Genomic DNA, 22,797 nt, shown 5'->3' on the forward strand with positions numbered 1-22,797 from the left:
ACTTTCACTCGAATTATGTAAGTAGATATTTACAGAACTGCTGTATGAAATGTATATTTATATCCTATTTATTACAGTCTCTTGCATTCCACTTATGGGAGCACACTCCACCCCACACTAGCAGTGAAAAGCATCAATTTCTATACAGCTTTTATACAACTTTCCTGCAGACACAGCCTTTTCGCGCTTTTTCTTAATCTTTTTGTTCTCAGATTGTGAGCATGCTCACAAACTCTTTCCTGAAGAGTCTTTAGATTCCAGTATTTAGAACTACCAAAAATTGAATATTACTAACAGCAGCAAAGGCATTTGTTTTTCTCCTTTGCTTTTTCTGCAGTTGCTTTTAAAAGAACCTGTTTCAGTTCATTGAACCCATAGGGTGGCTTCCTTTATCTTCCAAGTAGAAGAGGTGTGCGACCAAATTTGACTGAGAGCCTTCAAACATCAGTTTGGCTTATCCTTCATGAGAAACAACACAAAGAAAAACTTCCATAGACACTCACTCTATTCATAAATGTCCTCTTCATTGGATGTGTGTTCCCTCTATGTATTGAGCTACTGTCCAACCCCAGCTTTTCTTTCCACATCAGAACCATGAATATTCAAGAAGATGCAAGGATCTTCTTTCAAACTTTACCTGGCATTTCAGCCGCTCTCTTGATTCGCCTGCTTGTTACAGCATTTGAATTCCCAGCTCTTGGAAATTGCTTATGCTTATTCTTATTTTATTTAGACTGACTTAACTCCTTGGCTAAAGCACAGAAGCAGAACTTCTGATCGTGAAAGGAAGGGAGGCTGCTAAGAGAACAAGGCATTGCTTAGCATCACCTGTACTGCCAGCCAAGACAACACCAAACTTCATTTTAATGCAATGAAAAATCAAAACGTCAACTTATCCTAGAGATCGCTTTTCTAAGAATAATAAAATAGCTACAACTTTGTAGACATCCACATCATTACCACTCTAGGCAAGGCTAACCCCAATAACAAAAATTCAGCAAGGTATGCACCTACATTAGTAATAATGCATAAATCATAACCTGATGGAAGAGGAAAAGGGTATCAGTATATTACAGGTGTTGGAATACTGAGAATGTAAGAATAACTGAATTGTCTTTGTTTCATTTATCATTAAATAACATTTATAATTGGAGGTTTTTCTCTGTATAACCTATAACAGTAACACTATCTCATCATCTAAATTATGTTGGAATATTTTCAAGGAGACTATTTCCAGTTAACAAGGACTGCACCTCCAGCCATTAGGCCAACTCATCTGATGAGAATAAAAAAACCCCACAGCCATGTGCAATAGTAACAAGCAATAACACTGTAAACAAATGAAGATGTAAAGAATCAAAGTCAAGGTTCTTTAATAGCTTCTGATGTTTCCTATCGGCTGTGGATTAACACACCAACAGATTTCATGTGCCTGGATACTCAAAAGGAGCCGGACACTGTGATGTAAAACTTGACAAAATCTTTCCATGTTAGGCATCTCAGGTAAAATTGTGACCTCATTCTGAATTCAGTGCACGTACAGTGAAACCCATAAAATGCTCTCAGATCCACATGAGAGAGCTGCAAATAATTTTCCTGTATTTTGCAGCAGTTCTATAAATTAGGTTGAGAATTTAAAAAAAAAAATTATCAAGATGTTCCCCAGATTTTTTTTTTTAATTCTCTTAAATTAGATCAGCTCTACAGTATCAGTTGAGACATCCGCACATCCCTTCTCCCCTGCACTAAAGACTCTCCTCTCCTGCCCAAAATATTATCCAAACGCTCTGTGATGATGCTTAGGGAAGAACTGCTTTTAATTTCAATTCTACTCTTGTTCCTGGTAGTGACAGATTTTTTTTTTTTTAATTTTTTTTTAAAGAATGCTGGTGCTAAGATATATTCCATTTAATAGAAATCTAAAATTTAGAGGAATCCACTTTTCTTGCAAGCCATTATCTCCAGCTAATAGATATCTCTCCTGAAGCAGCAGTAGAGATAAGGCAATTTCAGGTAGCTAGCACATTTCTATTCAGATCACAGGCAGCAATTCTTGCAGCAATTTTATTTCTCAGCAAAAAATCATTATTGTCCCTACTGAATTACCCTGAAGAGTCCTGTTTTACTCCCAGTACCTTTTCTCAGCATCTCTTGATTAAATACAGTACATGATATTTGTTATCAAATATCAATATATAGACAAGAATTTGAGACAGAGACTGAGGAAAAGGCAAAGCCGTTTTAGAAAACATAAACCTTTAAATAAGCAAGAATGAGATTTTTAAGGTAGCCTAGAAGAGTACAAAACCACAGATAAAAGAAGAGCACAGCACTTAGAGGAAGCTATAAGAAAAGGGACAAAAATGGTAGAATCCTAGCCCATGTCCAGCCCTCTAGATTCTGGCAGCTAGTAGTTTGACAGCTTCCTAAAGCTTCCCAATAGTAATTTCTTCAGCTAGATTTTCTTAGCTCCACAGGTATAACTGATTGCCTGACAAGATTTAAGAACAAAACAGAAGTTTTAAAAGGCACAATCACTCAGCTTAATGAAAACATCTTGAATTATTTAACAAACAATCTATTAAGCAGCTATACCTATCAAGAAACATGAAATTTGATAGATCTGATTCACTGAGTTACCGCTGTAGTTTTATATCACTGTAACTCCAGCCATTTCAATAAAGTCTCAATTATATAACACAGAAGTAAATTCAGTCTATGAGTTTCAGCTGCATTAGACTTTCATATAGGATCTGTCACTAAGAGCAGGAAAAGCAGCCAACAATTATTAAAAAAAAACAAACTAAACCAAAACCTGGAAATAAGCCTTCCAGGCTCTGGAACTGGGGCATTATTCAATAATTCATTATCGGATCCATTTGAATTCTCATCTGTCAACTCTCCTTTTATTACCAGATTGTTCTATAAGCAATGATCTGGCAACACATTTGAAAAATCCGTGTATCCTTTCTCATCCATCACAACAAACAATTTTCCAAGAAACAACAGAGACAGTGTAATTTCAAGAGAAATAAGCTCAACTCTTAACTCATCATTTTTTGTGCCATGGTTGTGCGGCTTCAGAAATATCATGGAAAACATGAAACTCTCTTCTCTTCCCATCACAACCCTCTTCAGTAGATCAAAATACACTGCTCAACTTGCCTTTGAACTCTTCCCCTCACACAAAAATAGGTAAAAAAGCAATAATTAAAGGTTTATAAGTTACTGAGGCTCAAGCAAGACAACTGAAATCGTCTTTAAGGCAGTACTTTGAAGGTTGAGGACACTTTGTTACAAGAAACAGCAACCAAAGGATTGAATCATAGAGTTTAAAAAAAAAAAAAAAAAAAATCAGAATTTCCACGTTAAGTTGGGTCAAAAAATTCTGAAAAGCTCCCATCCCATTTCTTTCCCCCCCCTCTTTTTTTTTTTAAAAAGGGAAGAGGAAGCTTTTCAATATAAAATGACAGGTATTTATAAAAACTTGTTCTGCATTTGTAGCAGACCATTTTCTATTATAGAAAATACATTCAGCTAGAAAAACACTATATCATTCTTCAAAACATTCATTTTTAACCAATACATACTAATTTCAATGCAAATACATTAAGCAGAAAAACAAGTTTCTAAAAATAAACCTTCACCTCTTACGACATTATTCTGCAACTTAACTTTTGACAAACTAACAGAAAGGCGGCAACTTTTCAGTAGCTATTAAAGCTTTCAAGAGCTGTTCTGCTGGGAAGGAAGTATGAGTGTCAGTGCTTAGTATATGGGGTAAAAAAGGATTCTGCTAAATCATCATCATCAGATAAATTGAAAATCTTTTGTATATATTTTGATCTTTCAAGATATTTTTATATTTATGTTAACGTGACTAAGCAGTTTCAAAAGGCAGTGATTTCAAACTGAAAGACAGTGTTCATTTGGAAAAAGTCCAACCACCTCCTTCTTTCAAGGAACTTTTAAGGTTCATGTTTAAAATTGCGTTAATCATGCCTGCAAACAGGAAAAAAGGGTTTGCCAAATACTTGAAATATCGTGTATTTCCTTATTCTGACATAAATCCACATTCCTACAACCTCAGGTCTGAGGGGATACAATTTAAATAATCAGAAGAAAAAAATAACCACAAAAAAAGCCCAAATGTGCATAGAGCAAAGTAATGTCAATTACTGGCATCATCCAGCCAGAGGCACTTGAAAAGGCACTATGGCATGATATTAGTGTTTTAGAGAGAGACAAAAAAAGACTAAAGGGACTTGACTGCAACAAATTATGAACTCTCAGTGACAAAGAGTTGAGTATCATCAGCACCTTTGAAAATCAGATGTATAACACCTTAGCATAAACTTATTTTATGGCACACCTATTGCCTGCCAAGAGATAATATTGTATGGAAAATGATGAAGAATAGGTGCAGGATAGGATAGAGACCAACTAGATTATTTCTGTCCTTTAAGCCAATATAAGGTAGTTCCTCTTGGTCCAGCCCTGCTCAGTTTTCAAACAAACAGACGCATTACTCTTGTGAACACTTTGGTCTTGCATGCCACTGAGCTTGTCCGAACTTTTGTTTTCTTTTTCTGTATCCACCCTCAGTGGGAAGGAAGTATGAGTGTCAGTGCAGAAAGAATTATTGAAAGAATAATTCTTCCAAAACTTAGTATATGGGGTAAAAAAGGATTCTGCCAAATCATCATCAGATAAATTAAAAATCTTTTGTATATATTTTGATCTTTCAAGATATTTTCATATTTACATTAATGTATGGGGGGCTTGCAGTTGTACCCCAGTCTACAATTTACTCAAATGCCGTCCTCCTCTGCATAGCAGTGAGACACAACCTGAAGCCAAGTCTGTATGTTGATACGATACAGGTAGTAGCACACAAGATAGATTCAGTGGGCTGCTAATGAACTTACACTGCAATGGCACTAATCAGTTTTATTCAGTTTGGCAAGACAGATCTTTGCTATGCTATATATTCGAGTATTAAAGAGCATTTAAGCAAATTCAAATACAGTCACTTCAAAAGCAGGAAGGTGTCACAGGTAAAAATTGGTTCCAGTGATTGATGACTGAAGCAATTTAAAAGAAGATCTAAATTCAGTTACAGAATCTAATCCATTCAGCAAAATGCTTCTACTTACTGGACCTTGAGGACTGTTCTTGGCACTGGAAACCTGAGTCATGACATCAGATTTATAGTCCTGAAAAGAGAGAGAAGGAAAAAAAAAAACAGATTAAACAGAATAGTTTGCACTTTACATAACAGGAATAAAGATCAACATTGAGCACCACTATAATTAGTGAAGGCTTTGCAGTTACAGCTGGAGAGACCAGAACACAGGCGGAAAACCAAAGGAATATTACTGTAGTACAGATAGTGTGAGAATAAGCTGACTACACTGTTGTTAATGCAATACAGAAACAAAGGCTTAGAGAGGTTTTTAAATAGGTGATAGAAGTGCTAGAGTATCTAAATAGACACATGTTGCAAGACAGCAATTAGAACTATTTTTAGAAGGATATGTTAGAAAGCAGTCGGCATGTTAAATTTTTGCCTCTTCCCTAATGACTACAGCCAGTACATTCGTATTTATATTTTGAAAAGGTGTCCCAGGGCTAGTCTCCTGATGTCTTGCCTTTCCTGTCAATAAGATCAGCTCTACACGTCGAAGTGAAGCTATGCAGTTCCTCCTAACGTTTGGGAATGAAAGTCTAATAAGCTGAAACTGAGGCACGTCTGGCAAAGACAGCAGATAGTAACTGCTGTGAACTTCTTTAAGTTATTATTATTATGTTCAAGTATGCCTCCAGATATTAAGTTTCTAGATCTTTTATTTATAGAAGAAGTGCTATGATCCAGTAGAAAGAACATATTTCAAGGCGTTGATAGTAATTCTCTGGTACTTCACTGCATGACCTTTCAGCATTTCACTCCTCTGCATCCCAGTTTACCCATTAATATATGGAGGACTATACCACTCTCTCATCTAAAAAGAAGCTTAATGTCTGTAAACTGCCTCAGAAGATGGCTATTGCAGAAACAAAGCAGCTGGAAACATATTACATTTGCCACTGACACATGAAAAGAATTTATGGGCTACAAAAAATAACATCTCTAGTGGCATGAAAAATTTTCTCATTATTTTTAAATTTTCCTCCATGTATTACAAGTCAAGTCACAAAAGGACCTTCTTATGCAGTGAGCGTCCGTCCACTTAGCATACTAGCTCCTGTAAAGTAGGAATAGGAGTATCAGTTGTGCTCTGTTCTACCTAGCCATTGTATACATTGACTTCTTCATAGGAAATGCCAAGAAACAGACTTTATAAGACATACGTAGATGCCAAACTACCATCAAAATCAGCCAACAGGCAAATTCCTACAGTCCAATTGCATCTGTTCCCCACACAGGAATGCAGTCACTTTTGTCCGCTGTGAGAAGCTGCAAGCTTTGAGATTGACATCAAACAAAAACACTAACCTAATCATCTGTTGTGTTTTCTAGTCTCTGCATAATTTAATGGCACTTCTGCATCTGTACTCACTGCTGCATCACTGATAAGCTGTGCATTTTCTACCTTTTCAGGTTTTCTTCATGTTTACTCATTTCATTCTCCTGCTTTCATCTTTTCCTTCACTTTAGCTACTCTTATTGCCACCACCCACGGTTCAGCCACCCCATACCCATTTTACTACTTCTGCTTTATTGTACACATCAAACAAACAGAGCATACATAGAGATACAGCAGAATGTATGTTCAACTATGTGTATTCAATGTCCATTACCTTCCACTCTGTCTTCTAATTAGCATTCTCTTTCTTGTTACAGAGCTATCAGGCAGTAGGTTGCATGGCTGACCTCAGATCCTAGTTTCACAGTGCTTGCAAAGGGCACTGTAAGAATTCAAACCCCACAAGCTAACTATTTTGCCGGGGTGTTGCTCTTGGGAAACTCTCTAGGAGAGGCAGGCTGGCAGACATACAAAGAGACAGCAGATTTTATTCTGCACAACTCCCTCTTTTCCAGAAGGCAATACCCTGAGTTCCAAATAAATATGTCATTTTAAACAGGTGTTTTGCAGATATACTCCCCCCCCCGCCCCCAATTTATTTCCAAGCATTGCACAGCTCTGTGAACCAGTAACAAATTAATAAACAGCTTTGGACCAGTGTTCCATATGGGACAGATACTTGGAAAGCTTGTGATGTGCTCCATGTTAATAACACAATTGCCACCTGTGATAATCCAGGGCACACGGAGCCAAAAAATAAAAGCAAAATTAGCAAAACTCCTCAGGCAAAGGTTATTTTTAGGGGGACGGAGAATTCCGACAATAGTCCAAACTAATCTAAGCCTGTTCGCAAGAGCCTGAGTCCCTTCCCCAGTAGTGCCAGAAGCCCAGCCTGGACAGACTGGTATCTGCCGAACACCAATCTCCTCCTCTTGTATTACAAAGATTGACATAATCATTCATTCACTACAGCTGCAATAAGAGCATTCAGGTGCAGCTTTCTGATAGACAAGAGAGATTAATTCGCTACTCCCAGCCCCAGGATAATCATAATGATTTTCACACATAAGACATTTTCCTATACACTATTTCTGTATTTAAAACAAACCAAAAACTGTTTTTGTAAAGTTGCATTCACACTTGTTTTCAGGTTATCTGTCACTATACTATCTCATAAAACAAACCAAAAACTGTTTTTGTAAAGTTGCATTCACACTTGTTTTCAGGTAATCTGTCACTATACTATCTCATATATGTTCAGGTTATGTAAAGTATTATGCCACTGACAAATCATTTAACTATGCGCTTGTCTTGGAGCCTACAGGAAATAGAAATAACATCACTTCAGCATTGCAGCATTCATGGCAGCACAATAATAAAAAACTTTCTCCCTCCTATAGAACTATATTTCATGTTCCTACTAGTGCCTCCTCCAGGTAATTTCTTTCAGGTCTCTTTTTTCCATGAACATTTGTATTTTGAGATGATTTCTGCTTGGTACCCAACAGTGGAATTGAAACACCCATCTACAGGCTATTATCAAGGTCTACTCCGTTATAAAGGGCAGCTGTGTTGTCTCCACATCAGGCTTTTCAAAAGTTTCTTGTGGTTTCCTCTTCTATCCATCTGCCCTTACAGAAACCATGAAAGAGCATTAAAACATTATATGGGGCACACCCTTCTCCCCACCCCTCCCACTGAAAGTTTGGAGTAAATGTCAGCTTACAGACATTACCATCCATTCTTCTGCCTTTAATGGGAAAAATAAATTTTGGCAGTCTTTCCCCAGTGTTAAAAGTCTTAGCTACTCCCCGGGGATAGAAAGAATCAATGCAAGTAAGATCCATATTTTCTTTCTTGGAACACTACTTCTTCCAGCAATTTATTTGACTGACTATGCCTTCTATTACCATGTAAATTGTTTCAGGCTGCAGGAAAAAAAAGTATTAATCTCCCCTCAGTAAGTCATAAAATAAAGAAATCAATTTCAAGGTCAATTTAGTCTAAATAACACCTGCTGCCCTTTTTGTAACATGCAGACTCCTCTGAAACACTAAGCTGCTGTCTATAAAGGCATCAATATGTGATGTTTCACATAAATCAAGGTAACGTATAGTACAGTACAGCCTATTTTCAGTGTACCATCCGAGGCTTAAAAAAAAGATTCAAAACAGGTCCCTTGTCATCATACGTTTTCAGCTTTATAACAGAAAACTAAAGCTAAGCAACTCTTGTGTGTATGAGGGTCTGATTCTGCAAGAAGCTTGTATCTCGTAAGGTTTTGCGGATATTGAGGGATTCTCAGCTCTGTGCAGAAAGTATTCAGATCCACAAAGGGTGGGCCTCAAAGGAGGAACTTCATAGAGGAGAAAAAAAAAAAACAAACAGTAGACACAAGAAGAAATCTTTTCTCCTTCTAGTGGAAAGCAGAATGGAATGGAAGGGAAATGGGTAATGGTGTTTTTTCTCCCCCAACCATGAATTCAGGAAAGGAAAGGGACTTGAAAATTTCTCTCCTGCTTGCACAGAGAGAAAACTTTTAAGTGGAGATCCATTTTGGGGGGGTCAAAAATAGTCATTTTTTCTCCTAAGTATACTTAATAGGTTTTCATGGTAGCAGAAGAATGCATGTGATGACTCTATAGATCCTATATATTCCTGCACTGTTTCCTGAAAAGTTCACCTTTAATTTGTTACCTGTCTGGAACATCATAGAGAAGCTACAAAACCACAGGACTGGGTGGACTGGTGAATGTGTTTCTCCCCAGTGTGGTAGTTCTTCCCCGTAAGGCTAATAACAACTATTCTTCCTTTCCCATGTACAATTCACAGCAGTGCTGGTGCCTCTCTAAACATAAAGTCCTTGACAGAGTAATACTGAGCTGCCAAGTAGTCAAGAAGGATAAGTTATCCTGGACAAAACTGGACTTCAGGGAGAGGATTCTTTCACAAACAGCCACAACATCTCAAGTGTTTGTAGCACCCATCAGGCTGGAAGTTGAGGAACATGCCAAGCCTGCCACATCTAAAAAGATGAAGGGTATTTTTTTGTTGCAGCCTTTTTGTTTCTTCCCCAGGTCCCCCAGGAGAAGACAATCTAGACAGTCAATACCCAAACAGCAAAAGTTCCTGAATGAAGCAAATATTCAGATATTCTGGAAAGGGGATTCCATACTCTTGTAAGACTTCTCTAATGAAAATAAAACAATGTCTTGAAGGCTTTTGAAAAGGTCTGAAAACGTAAGGATTCACAAGGCTGAGCAGACAGCAAATTGAAATCAGTTTTTAGAAGATGGTTTAACAGCAAGAGCCATTTAAACCATGAACAGATTTTGGCTTCCCTAACATAGACGTATATTGCAGTTCTTCTTTAGAATAAGGAATCTCCCAAAGGTTTTTCCTGGGCATACAAAGAGCAACGTTCCTACGCAGAGTGCTACAGTAGCAGAACCCTCCCTCCAGCAGCTGGTTGACAAGTGGCATCCGAGGCCTTGCCACATTTCATTGCATAAGTGAATCTGGCAATTATTGTGGGGGGTTTCACTTCCTATTCTACACAGCAGAAATACATTCCTATTGTACAGAAAGAAAAAAACCCCACAACTATGTTATTTAGAGCAGGGACTAAATTAAGTCGGACAATACTATGCCTATTTCACAATCTGTAATTAGCAATAGAATGTGGATCAATTTTATATATATAGTTTTTATATGTATTCAGCTTTATATTTAAGATCTCCAGGAGAACAAATTTAACTTAAAATCATCAAAATATCATTTAATCAACTCTAATATTTGCATATATTTATAGAGTATAATGATTCCCCTGTGATATCATACTAGCGAAAATGATCCGTAAAGAAAACAATAATAAGGAATGCTTCCCTTTTCCAACAGATGGGACTCAGTGAATCAAATCAAAGGTTACTTAGAAATAAAGTTGAAAATATAAATTCACAGAACAATCTGTCATTTATTGGATATTGGAAAAAATTTTAATATATTGGATATAAGAAAAATTTTCGTTGTTGAAATCCATGGTCCTGAATCATTTTTAATGTAAACCACTGTGAAATCTTACTATCACAAGCCAAAGATAATAGTTGTGTGTCAGAAGCTGCCAATATACTTACAGATTCAGTGAGTCAAGAAACAAATATGAGATTTACTAGAAGTGATAATCATTTTAATGTTATATCATGCAAAATTATACAGATATTTATTTTACAGTTGAATGTGTCTAATAGCACGAGATTCCACAGCAGAAAAATAAATAGAAGCCTGGAATGGCTAATCAAGTGCCCAAAAGATTAGAAACTTAAGGAAAAGTAACTTTTTTTTAAAAACAGTGTATTTGTTGAGGTTAAAGGAGACATGTAACACTAACATAAGAGATACACAGCAGGAAAGAGTAATGTAAGACATGAGAGGAAATTTTTGCAACAGGAAATTAGCTTTTCAATATGCCAAGCATAAGCTTCAAAATGCTGATCAATAAAGCCCTGGACAGAATATGGGGAGATGTTTCCTGAAGATGAAGAACATGAGCAATGCAAGAAGAAACCTAGATTATTCTTAACTACACTTGCTCAACTGAATTGCTCAATATTTCCTAATCCTCAAACTGCCAGTGAAGTGGGTAAATTATTGCAGGATCTGCTGTGAAATCAAATTGAAGGAAAAGACAAAACAACTCAAGAGTTAAATAAATACTTTCAAAATGTAATCACAAAGAAAAGTGCTAAGATGAGGATGTCTGACATTGCCTATTTATCTCCTGAGTAGAATTACTTTAGGTTTACTGAGGCAGAAGCTTTCAGTAACCTACAAGTCTCAGGGACATTTATCTAGGAGTGTTAAAAGACAATCAGGAACAGAATCTGCAGAGTAATGATAATCATCATTGAGGTCTCACAGTTTGAAGGGTTCATCCTTGCACTGTAATAGCCAGTAAACATCCCAGCATATCTTGGAAAATCAGTACAGCCCTTGGGTACAGGTAGACCTCAAAGTACAAAATTTCAGCTGAGTTCAGGTAAGAAATAAAAAAGTTTCTGTCTTTGTTGGAAGCTCAGAGAAACCCAGCTGGGCTGTAATTCTACTCAAAACAGCCTCATATAATGTCTCCAATGTCTCCTAGTTTGCACCAACTGAAGCAAAAAGAGGTGTGCTAGAAATCTCACAGAAACATACTCCCATCGCACTCCATCAGTGAAACATACCATCACGGAATATTAAATTCACGAACTCTCCAACATTTTCTTTAACCGAATTTAAAGACAAAAGTTTGGACACAGAAATGTATCCTGATTATTTTTTATAGGGCATGGAAAGATTTCTTATACTACGTAATTTTTGATTAATGATTGGTTTTCAGATTTATTTCTCCAGAGTGGTCTACCTGCTTTATCACAGAAGCAGAAAACACTATTTGTAGAAGATACTTCTAATGTGATTCTATGGCATCAGTTAGAATTGAGCTGTGCGCAAATCTAATTTAATATCTAACTGGCATCAAGGTCTGTTAATAGCACAGCATTAATGTTATGCTAATAGCAATGCATTTTAACTACCTCACATTCTCCTACCCCAAATGGCTTAGATGAGTTAAGTTCTATACAGGTTTCTTGGACTGAGACTTCAGAAAATAATCAAATATAAGCATCGTTATCATGTTACTAGGAACAATTACATTAATCTTTGTAGTTTACTAATTCAGAATTAAGTGGGTCTCTCATATTTATTATGAAATTAACTGGTATCTACACATAGTCTTTTTATAAAAAGACCAGAATGTACTTTTTCCCATCTTAGATATATTACATACAGGCCTGTATATTTAGTATTTCTGCCTATATATGTCTAGGCAGAAATACTAAAATGTCTGCGTTGGGCCAACATTATAAAGTCTCCTTTGTACGGACAGCTATTATTCTAACATGACAGAGCCTTGACTCAGAAAGTAAATATTCCACTGTTGTGGAAGATCAGAAGTTTATACAGGCTACAAGATGGCTGCACCCCCCTCTCTGCTTCAAATGGCCTTAGGAAACACAGCTGACTACTTCCCAGCCCCCAGGGGAACACCATATAGCGTCATCTAGCTTTCAAAACCATTTTCATTTTTCTTTCCTGCTAATAGCAATATTATGTCATGTATTCTACATCCGTGACTTAAATTATAAGGACTGGTAAAGATACATACGCTAAATATTAACATGTTACACCTTGTGCCATGATATTTGACATGTGACCTTCCCTCATCTCCTATTAAAGCTGTGCACCACCCATGACTTGGGTAGTCCCTCCTAAGAGCATTTAAACCCCAAGTTTGCTTTATTCAGAACAAATTTTAACATATGTACCACCAGTTATTTGTTAATGTTATAATAACTGTTCTCTGAATGCGGTTTCAATGCACAGCTGCAATTACAAGCCACCTTCTGCTCTGAACACTTGCTGTTTTAGCAGAGAGTTCTTGTAGGACTGAAAGAAAACTAGTTATGTATTTCAATTTTTGTTATACTACTATTATTCGTATTATTTTTCAGGAAGGTTGATGAGGCCTGAAATAACAGGAGATTTCTTTTTATTGAAGAAATACATATAAATGCAAACAAAAGTGAGGAATCAATTCAAAATCCTAGGATAGCTCTCCAATAAATAAAAGTAAAATGAAAATTCAGTTGCATGCAGCTATTACAAGCTCTGGCAAGAGAGCACTTATAGCTCTGTGTTTACTTCCGTCAGTATAATATGAGGAATGCTCTATCAGTTGGAACTGGATTATTTTAAGAATAAATGGCATGAGTCCTGAGGACAATTTGAAATTTCTATATTTAAGAAAAATAAATCTATACAGCTTGCAAGAAATAATACTTTGCACAGTAAGCTTATGAAGGTATACAAGCTATGAAATTATGTAGATACTCCTAACGCGCTACAGCACATGTCAGTTTAAGAGAACCAGCAGTAAAAATATAGTGACAATAGAAAAGGAGGGCAATAAAAAGCAGATGCTCTGAGTAAGTATTGTAACATGCAGAGAACTGGATGCACAAAGAATGGAATTTAAGGCAAAATTCATGTATCACTTCCCCACAACTAACTCCCTCCTTTCTGCCATTGGGTTAGGTCTGTTTCCATACCACATTACGGAAACAGGAATAACAACAGGCACACGAGTTCTGCAAAAATTTTCAGCATCTCTGTAGTGCTTTAAGATATCACAACTTCGAGGAAAAACATGTGACTGCTTTAGAAACTGAATGAGAATGTCCCTCAATACCACTCTGTGCTGTACTTACGCCCTCTTCCTAAAGATTTCTCCTCAAAGATGGCAGCATGGAAGTGGAACCCTAACTAGCCCAGAGAAATCAGTTGTATTGAAATCTATGACCTATAGAAACAGTTTGAATTTTGTCACTATTTCAAGACCACAAATATATGCCAAGTTTGAATTTTCATATTAAAGCTTTCTCTTGTTGATGACTTGCTTAAAAGCAAGCACCTTTTCTAAGCTATTTAACTGACATCTGAAGTAGGTATTGAAATGTGTCAACATCAGCAAACTTTCAACTTTCAGGGAACAACAAATGCAGGTCAACAAAAACATGATGGGCCTAAATCAAAACTCCAGAAAGATAGAGAATCCTTCCACTGACTCAAGCTCAAGGGGAAAAATGGCAATAGGATGGCCTACACAGACACAAACCTAGTTCAGAAACATTGTAATTCTGCTTAACTTCTGTATTATTCCAGATTTTTATCAGTGAAACTATTCAGAACCAAATCAACTGCCTTACTCAAATGTACTCCTTTCACAGGCACCAGCGCTTGGCAAACAGCAATACCATGACATATATGCAGATATTTCTAACTGACAGAGACATTTTCTATTTGTTAGGAGTCTCTAGTATTTAATTGCCACCATTGAGAATGAATTTCTCAAACCCAAGATGTAAGCAGAGCACGTACCTGTATCCATGTGGGAAATGAAAGGGCACGCGCCTACAGAACGGTGGCTTGGCTTCCTTTCAGCCAGATAGAGAAACCTTCACATAGTATCAGATCCAGAATCTTGTCTCTAGCACAGACCTCTACTTAACGCGTTCCTGAGAATATACTTAGCGCAAATCAGGGCACATAAGAACAGATAACGGTTTCCACTTAGGGAACTCAGGCTGTCCTTTACAAACTGAGTGTGTCCATTTAAAATAAGGGAACAAAGCCTGTATTTAGGCTTTCTAAAAGTAATCTACATTCCTTGGGCTGCAGTAGAAGGAGCTCTTTGTAGTGATTACTGTCTTTATAGAGTAGTTCAGTATCCACAAAAACCTCTAAGCAAAGGAGAGAGTGTAGATGTACTCTCCCTAAGAAAAATGCAAATGCATCTAAACAACTCCCAAAACCAGAGAAATTAAGGCACAGGTCTTTCCTTGAAAGACACACAGAAAAGCAGCAGCAGTCCTCAGAAAGAGGGGAAAACATTGGAACAATGTGGGCCAAAGAGAGCATCACTTGCCTGTGTGGCAGCCCAAGGCAGCTGACCACCAAGCCCTGTGCAGGTATCCCTATTCATATTAACAAGGCTTCCAAACAGATACCTTCACCCCTTTGACATCATAATGCTGAATCATGTCCTAAATAAGCCACTGAAATCAAACTTCTCCACAAGCTAAAACTTGTTGCTTAAAGTAACCAAAATGCTTCCATTTATTCATGATGAAACTTTCATCTCTTGTTGCTCCTGGAGTAGAGCTGGGCATCAAAAGGATCTGTGGCCGGTTTAGTTTCAAGGCATGAAGATGTGCAGTCAAAATAGATGGCTGTTAGCCAACTCAAAATAACATGTGACAGGTGAGAATTCGCTTCTGAAACGGACATCAAATTCCAAGGAAAGAAGATCTTTAATACTTTCAAAACACAGCCAGAATTTCCCAAAAAATAAGCTTTTAGGAAGATTAAACAATTTCTGAAGAAAGCTTACAGGATAGAAGAAGCATTTAAAATTAAGAAATATTTAAAATAGTTCCTCCTGGTTTATAAAAATGACTTGGCAATTTTCTAAATCTTTATTGAAAACTGTGTGGTGACAATTTTCACCAGTTTCACCTCAGTGATGGACTCAGCACTGATACCTAGCCATAACCAGACATTGGTTCTGACTCAGAGTTACAGCTCGATCACTTGATCTCCTTTCTCTCCTTTGCCAGAAGTGAACTGTGTCAAGACTTGGTTCTCTCCTCCACGCCCTTGTGTTAGCTGTCCATTGCCCACACAGTTTCATTGCAATTTGATTAATGATTTGCCAGTGGCTGCTCTGTTCCCTGTGTGACTATCCCGCAGAAGGAGCTCATGCAAATGCGCAGAGGAGCTGGTACCTACCGGCTTCTAAAAGGCAGGTGGCAAGTCTTAAACGTCCTGTCCACTGGCCTATGGCTCAATGAGCACTGTTTAATCAGGCTTCAATGGTACAATGAGCAAGACCTTACACACATGAAACTGGGTACTGAGACGATGATGCAGAAAAGGTACAAAAGGCATAGGAGAAGAAGAAGAAAAAAGCTCTTCTACTAAAAGACATTTTTGTTTCATAAACTTACTTCAACTGAAGGTCTTTCTACTGGATGGCAGAGCAATGCCAGCCCTTTATAGCTTTCTATCTTCCACTTATGATACAGGAATCTTAACTGAGCAAATTTGAACAGAGGGTTTGTTTACTAGGTTGTTACAACCAGTTGCATCGTTTTCTACAAAACATCTATTATAAGCTGCCCTTTTTGTCTTTCTCCAGTTGGTTTTGTTTGGGTTTTTTTTTTGTTTTGTTGTTGTTGTTTTTTGTTGGGTTTTTTAATAGAAAGAATAAAACTGAACCCAGCCTCCAAGATACAGACACAGCAAGGACTCCCACAGTGGCATAATAATATTCTTGCTTTTGTTCTCTAGTCTTTCCATAAGACAGACTTTCTTGTTTTTGTAAGATACTACGCAGCTTTCCAGTAGGAGATTTATCATACTTTACTAAAAAGCATCCAGCAGCACACACTGCTGCTCACTGGTCTATTTAATTACAGGAGTTCCCGTGTTCCTGCTGCTCAAAGAAAAAAAAAAAATTCACCTATCAGCTGCATAACAGGTTCCATCTTGTGTACCGTAACACAGGTTACACAGACTTTTCCTGGGGTTCCCAGCACTTAAATCCTTACAGCACAGACAACTCTTCAGTATTCCCCATGTTGTAGGGCATAGCAGACATCCTAGGGTCCAGATACGAACTAGTCCTGACTTAAGAGTATCGTTAGCTTTTGTATATTAGGAAGATCCACTGCTACAAGACTAAAACTTTTAGAGTTTGTGTCCATCATCACACACTTCCTCTGAGATTGCAAGACTACCTATTCATTTTTGTTTTGGAGAGAAAACATGGATTTTACCATAGGGGGATTTGCAAATGAAATGATACCAAGATGTAAATGTCAATATTTGCTTGGCATTAATAAACCAAACTGAATATTACGTCAATGCATTACTGCCAACACGCAGAACATGGAAACAGGGAAGGAAAGGGAAGGAAACATGAACCCACAATTTACACCAGTCAATCTGCACAGAGAAGTGTGAACTGAACATTCACATCAGCATGTTCATGCACACATTATGACAGTGCACAAGTTGAGCTACAGAATCTGCTCTTACATTTATTTCAGGATGAGTATATGCTTGAGCATGATTATTTGGTGTGCCACTTTTGTGGCAGGGAACAGAACTTTGATAGGGTTGAAATCCACTGTTGGATAGAGCAGCACTGCAACTTCCAGTTGTTGCAGATATCTCCACCTCTGCAGATGCACAGGAAATAGTTAAATTCAAACACAGCCGCAGTTTATATATTTTTATACCTTGTCTTGCATGTCCAAATGTCAATCCACCAACAGGAGGTACATTTAAGCCGCCAGTACTGACTCCTGGTGTTTTGATCTGCTTCAAATACAGAACCAGCTCCCTAGTTATTTACTAAGCTGAATTTATATGGGAAGTTACTCTGCCTGGGACCTGGGTCTGTTATCTGAAGCTTACTGATTCTTAAATTAGAGTCACTGGATTATAAATCAAATGACATCTAGTTAAATAAAATCCTAGCAATATTAGAGCTCACAGTTTGGCAGAAGTACTGACTGCACCCGTGAGGAAAGTATACTGATTAAAATGTACATAGAGCCAAAAAAATTAATGTCCCAAAGAAAACAATTTTCTTTACATGTAATGAAGTTTCCATTAACTTAGTAACAACAGTCAGCTTGTAAATAACATACCTCTGTAATAAAGGTTGGCTTTTTCTTGCTGCATGTCCAGCTCTCTATAGAGAAATGTTGGATTTTGGCATGTTTTATATTTCAGCCTGTACTCTTTCACTCCTCAGCCATCTGAGCAGAGGAAGCCATGGAAAAGAGATTGTCTTAAAGGAAAAGAATCCTGCATGCAGATTGCAGGACTTGATACTAGAAGCCATAATACCCCTTTATATTCAAGCAAGAAGTACTGATAAGCACTGGAACTGTCCTATATCCAGTGCTCACAGTACAGTTGCCTGAAGGAATAAACATGAATTTAATGCTAAGTCTGCGTTACATTTTTTACCAGCATAGCTACACAGTTTAATCACCTAGGGCTGTGGAAAGACTAGCTCTATCTTCCCAGCTATGCTTTTACTGGAGGGAAGGTTGAGCTGTGAAATCAGACACCAATCCTCACCTTTTATTATGCACTGATCTGCCTGCCAGGTTGGGTGAGGGAGCGGGAACAAGGAACAGTTACAATCTGCTTAACTGGGTGCCCAGCAGAACATGAAGACTACTACTGAAATACTGGTACACCAGTAACGGCTGCTCCCTATTCTCCCATGTTCAGACAGTATATAATACTGAGAGCAAAACATTGGTCAGAATGGCTCCACCCCTGCTTTTAAGTCCCTAGAGCCATTTCCAGGCCCTTAGTCATGGAATTGAAAATCACTCAGAAAATTAAGAGGCAGTTTGGTTTTTTTGATTTAGAACTAATTTTTTCAGGATCAAGAGTTATTGTTGTGTTTCAGTAGTAGTATATCTCTGAAATTGCTTGGCAATACAACATACACATTTTATAAAAATTCATGAGAGCAGCAGTCCAAAAAAAGTATTAATAAGGCACCTATAAACACTGAGGTTTTCCTCCTCTCAAATTGGACTACCAAAATCTCAAATAAGATCCAGTTCAACAACTTCAAAGGGTCAAACGTTGGCTTCACTGCCATTTCATTTTTCCTCTGGATCTTTCTCTTTTTCAAACAGCAGCTATGTTTATGCTCAGAAATAGCGAGAAGTGAATCTTCTTCCCAGAGCATTTTGTGCTTACTTGCCAAGTCATAGTGTGAATCTGCTTAACTAGAATTTACAAGTCAATTGACACACATCAGTCATCCTGTCCTGCTGATGGACGAGGCAAGTTGACTGCAAAATGCGTTGTGTTTTTAAGGCATTGCCTTAACCAAACAGAAATGGGCTAATAGCAATACCAAGCTGTCACTCTACCAACAAGAGAGAATAATTTTTAGGAAAATAGTAATAACCACTCCTCACAATACTAATGCTAAATGACCTGAAAAACTTTCCTAAGGGACCAAAGCCACAGAATAAAGTTTCATTTCATCTTCATAGATCTGACAGCTCAATTTCCCAAGTTCCCGGGGACTTTCAGCAGTGCTGAACAGAGGCAGTAACAAATGTCAGTGTTTACTGTGAGATCTCTTTGTTAAAGCTCTCTGTACTCAGCAGTCTCTTTAATAACACTCTTTAGGCACAAGCAAAGCGTGTTCTGCATAAAGCAATAGGGAGTGACTCAGCAGAGTGTGTCTATTATGTTTAAACAAGATGGAATTGCTGTATTTAACTAACATATGTTGAAGGTTTTCTAATATGAGTTCAAACTCTTCAGCTCAATGTGACCATAAATTATCATTTGAAATATGTTATAAAAGCGTTTGCATTCGGTCATTTCGCACAAGCTTTTCCTAATTCCGCACATTGACTACAGGAGCAAAGGATTTTTCCTTCTGTGCAGGAGTTTGCAGTAAATAATCTTCAAAGCCACCCCTATCATCCCCCAGATTCTTTTAAGAAAAAGAAGTCTCTTCTCCAACATCATCCCCACAGACATGGTCTGCAATGACAAATGGTACAAAGGCTCAAACTGTCACCTGTTCTAATCCAAATCCCCCTCTTGTGTGCATCCACTAGTTGGATCTTGTTACTTCTGCCATATGCTTACAGGCATATGGAAATACAGAAAGAGCTTTCACTATTACCACAAGAAAAAAAAAAAGAAAAATACGGACATACAGAAAATAGTCATAAGCATGGCATCAAGGAAAGATTCTGTCCAATATGTTTATTTTCCTCATCCTTTTTCCTCCAAAACTATTTCACATGTTCCTAGTTGAAGGAAAATTTAAACATAGATATTTTCCTTTCTTCTGGCAGAAAACCAAAGCATTAATGTTTTCCTTTCAATAGACTGATGTGCTGTTTCTTACTTTCCGTGTCGGTGGCACAGACCACAGTCAAGGTACATATTGATTCTTCCCATGCAGGGTCTCATAACTAACATGTGACAGCCCTAACAATGCAGCAAACACCTCAGTGAAACCATAAGGTTGAGGTAGATGTCATCTTTCTATGCTACGTACTTATTTCCATGTGAGAACTGACTAGGAAAAGATCACATGGGATAAAACCCTTTGAGGGAAAGGCTGTACTTTTCAAGTCATTGCATCCACAGGCTTAGCTTTGCATTTTTGTTCTCCGTGCTCGTTGGTAATGCTCTGCTGTACTCAAATCACCAAGCCTATCCAAATTTCCTTCCTTGCTGAAGAGTCAAGTGACAAAAATCTCAAGTTGGTAAATAACCAATTTGGTCAATTCCTTAATAACTCAATTCTTAGTTTTCCATAGAATATCAAAAAAGGAAAACAAAAGGAAAAGAAATTTCACTTTTGGGGCGGGTTTTTTTTGACATTTTATTGTTTGTTTTTCATAATAACATGGTATGCTGTAGGAAATTATGACAGCATATCTCACTTGCCTCCTGAAATATATGATTCTTTTAACTGCTCTACCTGTCTTCATCCATTTTGGAAATTTATCTTGGTATGTGGGAACTCTACATCGCTTCTACTGGCCAGAGGAGGGTTTTCTCATTGCAATACCAACAGACTAATAAAGGTTAAAAACTGACTGGGCTGAACCCTTTCTGTTTAGTATGTATGCTTTTTCAGCAGTAAAATCAATAGATATTGTTAGTTCAGCTAGCAGTTTTATTTAGCAGGCTATCAAATATCAAGTACATAACGACCAGGGAGATGTTTCTATCTATTCTATATCCAGCTCATGTTTACATACATGCATCCATTCACTTTAGCCAGTGAAATGAAAACAATTGCTAACATCAGTGATTATTCTCAAGCATTAATTTTACCTACGAATCCATACTGGTACTTAGCACGAGTCAACTGCTTTGACTAAATGTTTTGGTTTTTTTTAAATTGCATACATTTTACCTTTCAGGAAGGAGAAACGTTGCCTTTGAAAGGCCTACTGACATTGCATCTATTTATTGTTACTTATATATTTAAACTTCATCAGGTACGCAAAAATCTCCAGTCTCAAACATATACATACTAATACTACTATTTAACCTATTAAGCCATAGTATTGCTTAAATATCCACTGACATTATAAATATTAATTGATTTATCCGATTTGATCTCAGTTTCAAACACAAAAATGTCTCCTTTTTTGAAAAAGTATATTTGCAAACAGTTCAGATCTTGCATCAGACATTCAGATAAGGAAAAAGCAAAATAATTATTTGAGAAGGCATTTGTGAAAAGAGTACTGTGATTCTTTCTTGCCTTCTTCCCAGCAAAAACTGCTGACAAGTTCTAATCTTTTCAATTCTCATTATAAAACACTCGATTTTATTAACTGATAAGCATAAATTTGGTTTATGTTCTTTTATTGTGTATATTAAACTCTATAAGTAAGGGGCTAACTCCCGCCTTACAACTAAAAATCAGAAACCAACTTGATCTTAACTGGGGAATACGGTTTGCACTGCTAGCAATCTAGAAATAAGTGTCATCAGTAGGTATTAATTAATTTATATAGTGATTACAGAAGTGAGCAAATCAGTGTAGGTTTGGAATTATTCAATCAGAACCATAAAGAAAATCATATCTGTCTCTAGTCCCACACACATCTCAGACACTTTCTCTGCCCTCAATCAACCCCTCTCTGTAAGACAAGGCTACAGTTCTGCTTGGGGGTTAGACCTGACTGTATGAAAACATTTTCAGAACAAGCAAAAAACCTGCACATTAACATTCACATCAATAGTTTGAAACACTTTATCTGCTGAACAGACAGTATTAAAGGGATATAGCAAAAAGGAGAGGGTATGAATAACTACACTTCATAGATGCATTCCAATGAAATGAAGGCATTTAAGTTCTTCCACAACTGAAAAAAGAACATTTTCAGCTTTATGTTTTGGGGAGGGGTTAACTCCGATTTACACATTGTCCTAAAAATGTTTCTATTCTATTAAACAGAAGCATTTATTACGGACATAAAACAAACAAGCAGTGAAACAATTTTTAATGTTCAATTATTAAATATGCTACTGGATATACTGAAGTGCTAACCAGATATACTAAAAACCATATCTGTATGACACTGGAGCAGATTTCCTACAATTATTCATACCTTGCATATTTTCAAATCAAAAGGTGAATTACCAAATTCAAATCACCATATAAATTACCACATTCAAATATTCCTAGATTACTTGTTTGGCAACAAGAGATCAACAAAAGAGAATAGGCAGATGCAGGAAGATTAAGCATCAGGTTCAACACAACTCAATACGCAGCTGAAGCTTCCAAATTCCAACATGAAATACGAAACAGATTATACTTTAGGTTTTAAGTCTATGAATATGCAATACATAGCAGAAAATATAAAAAAACCTATGTAAAAGAATTGACTAGAAATTAAACTCTATAGCTAACTCCTGCCTTATAACTGAAAATCAAAATCCCACCAAAATGTCTGTACATACCCCTAGAACAGCTGCAACGTGATGCCTGTCTAGCTCTTAAGCAAAACCCCAGCACATAATGAATTACAAACACTTCTTTGTCTTAAAAGTTAAAATAGATATGCTACTGATTGCG

At 37.1% G+C, this 22,797-nt stretch overlaps 1 protein-coding gene across 1 annotated transcript in view; it reads right to left on the reverse strand.

Annotated features, from left to right (window-relative positions):
- Nucleotides 1-22,797, reverse strand: part of RBFOX1 (RNA binding fox-1 homolog 1) — a 1,305,306-nt gene that overhangs the window by 1,150,046 nt on the left and 132,463 nt on the right. Inside the window, exon 2 of the mRNA XM_059826338.1 lies at nucleotides 5,157-5,216. Coding sequence (XP_059682321.1) covers nucleotides 5,157-5,216 — 60 coding nt within the window. The remainder of the gene's footprint in view (nucleotides 1-5,156; nucleotides 5,217-22,797) is intronic.

The sequence above is a fragment of the Gavia stellata genome, chromosome 18 (assembly GCF_030936135.1).
Source record: "Gavia stellata isolate bGavSte3 chromosome 18, bGavSte3.hap2, whole genome shotgun sequence".
Taxonomy (NCBI): Eukaryota; Metazoa; Chordata; class Aves; order Gaviiformes; family Gaviidae; genus Gavia; species Gavia stellata.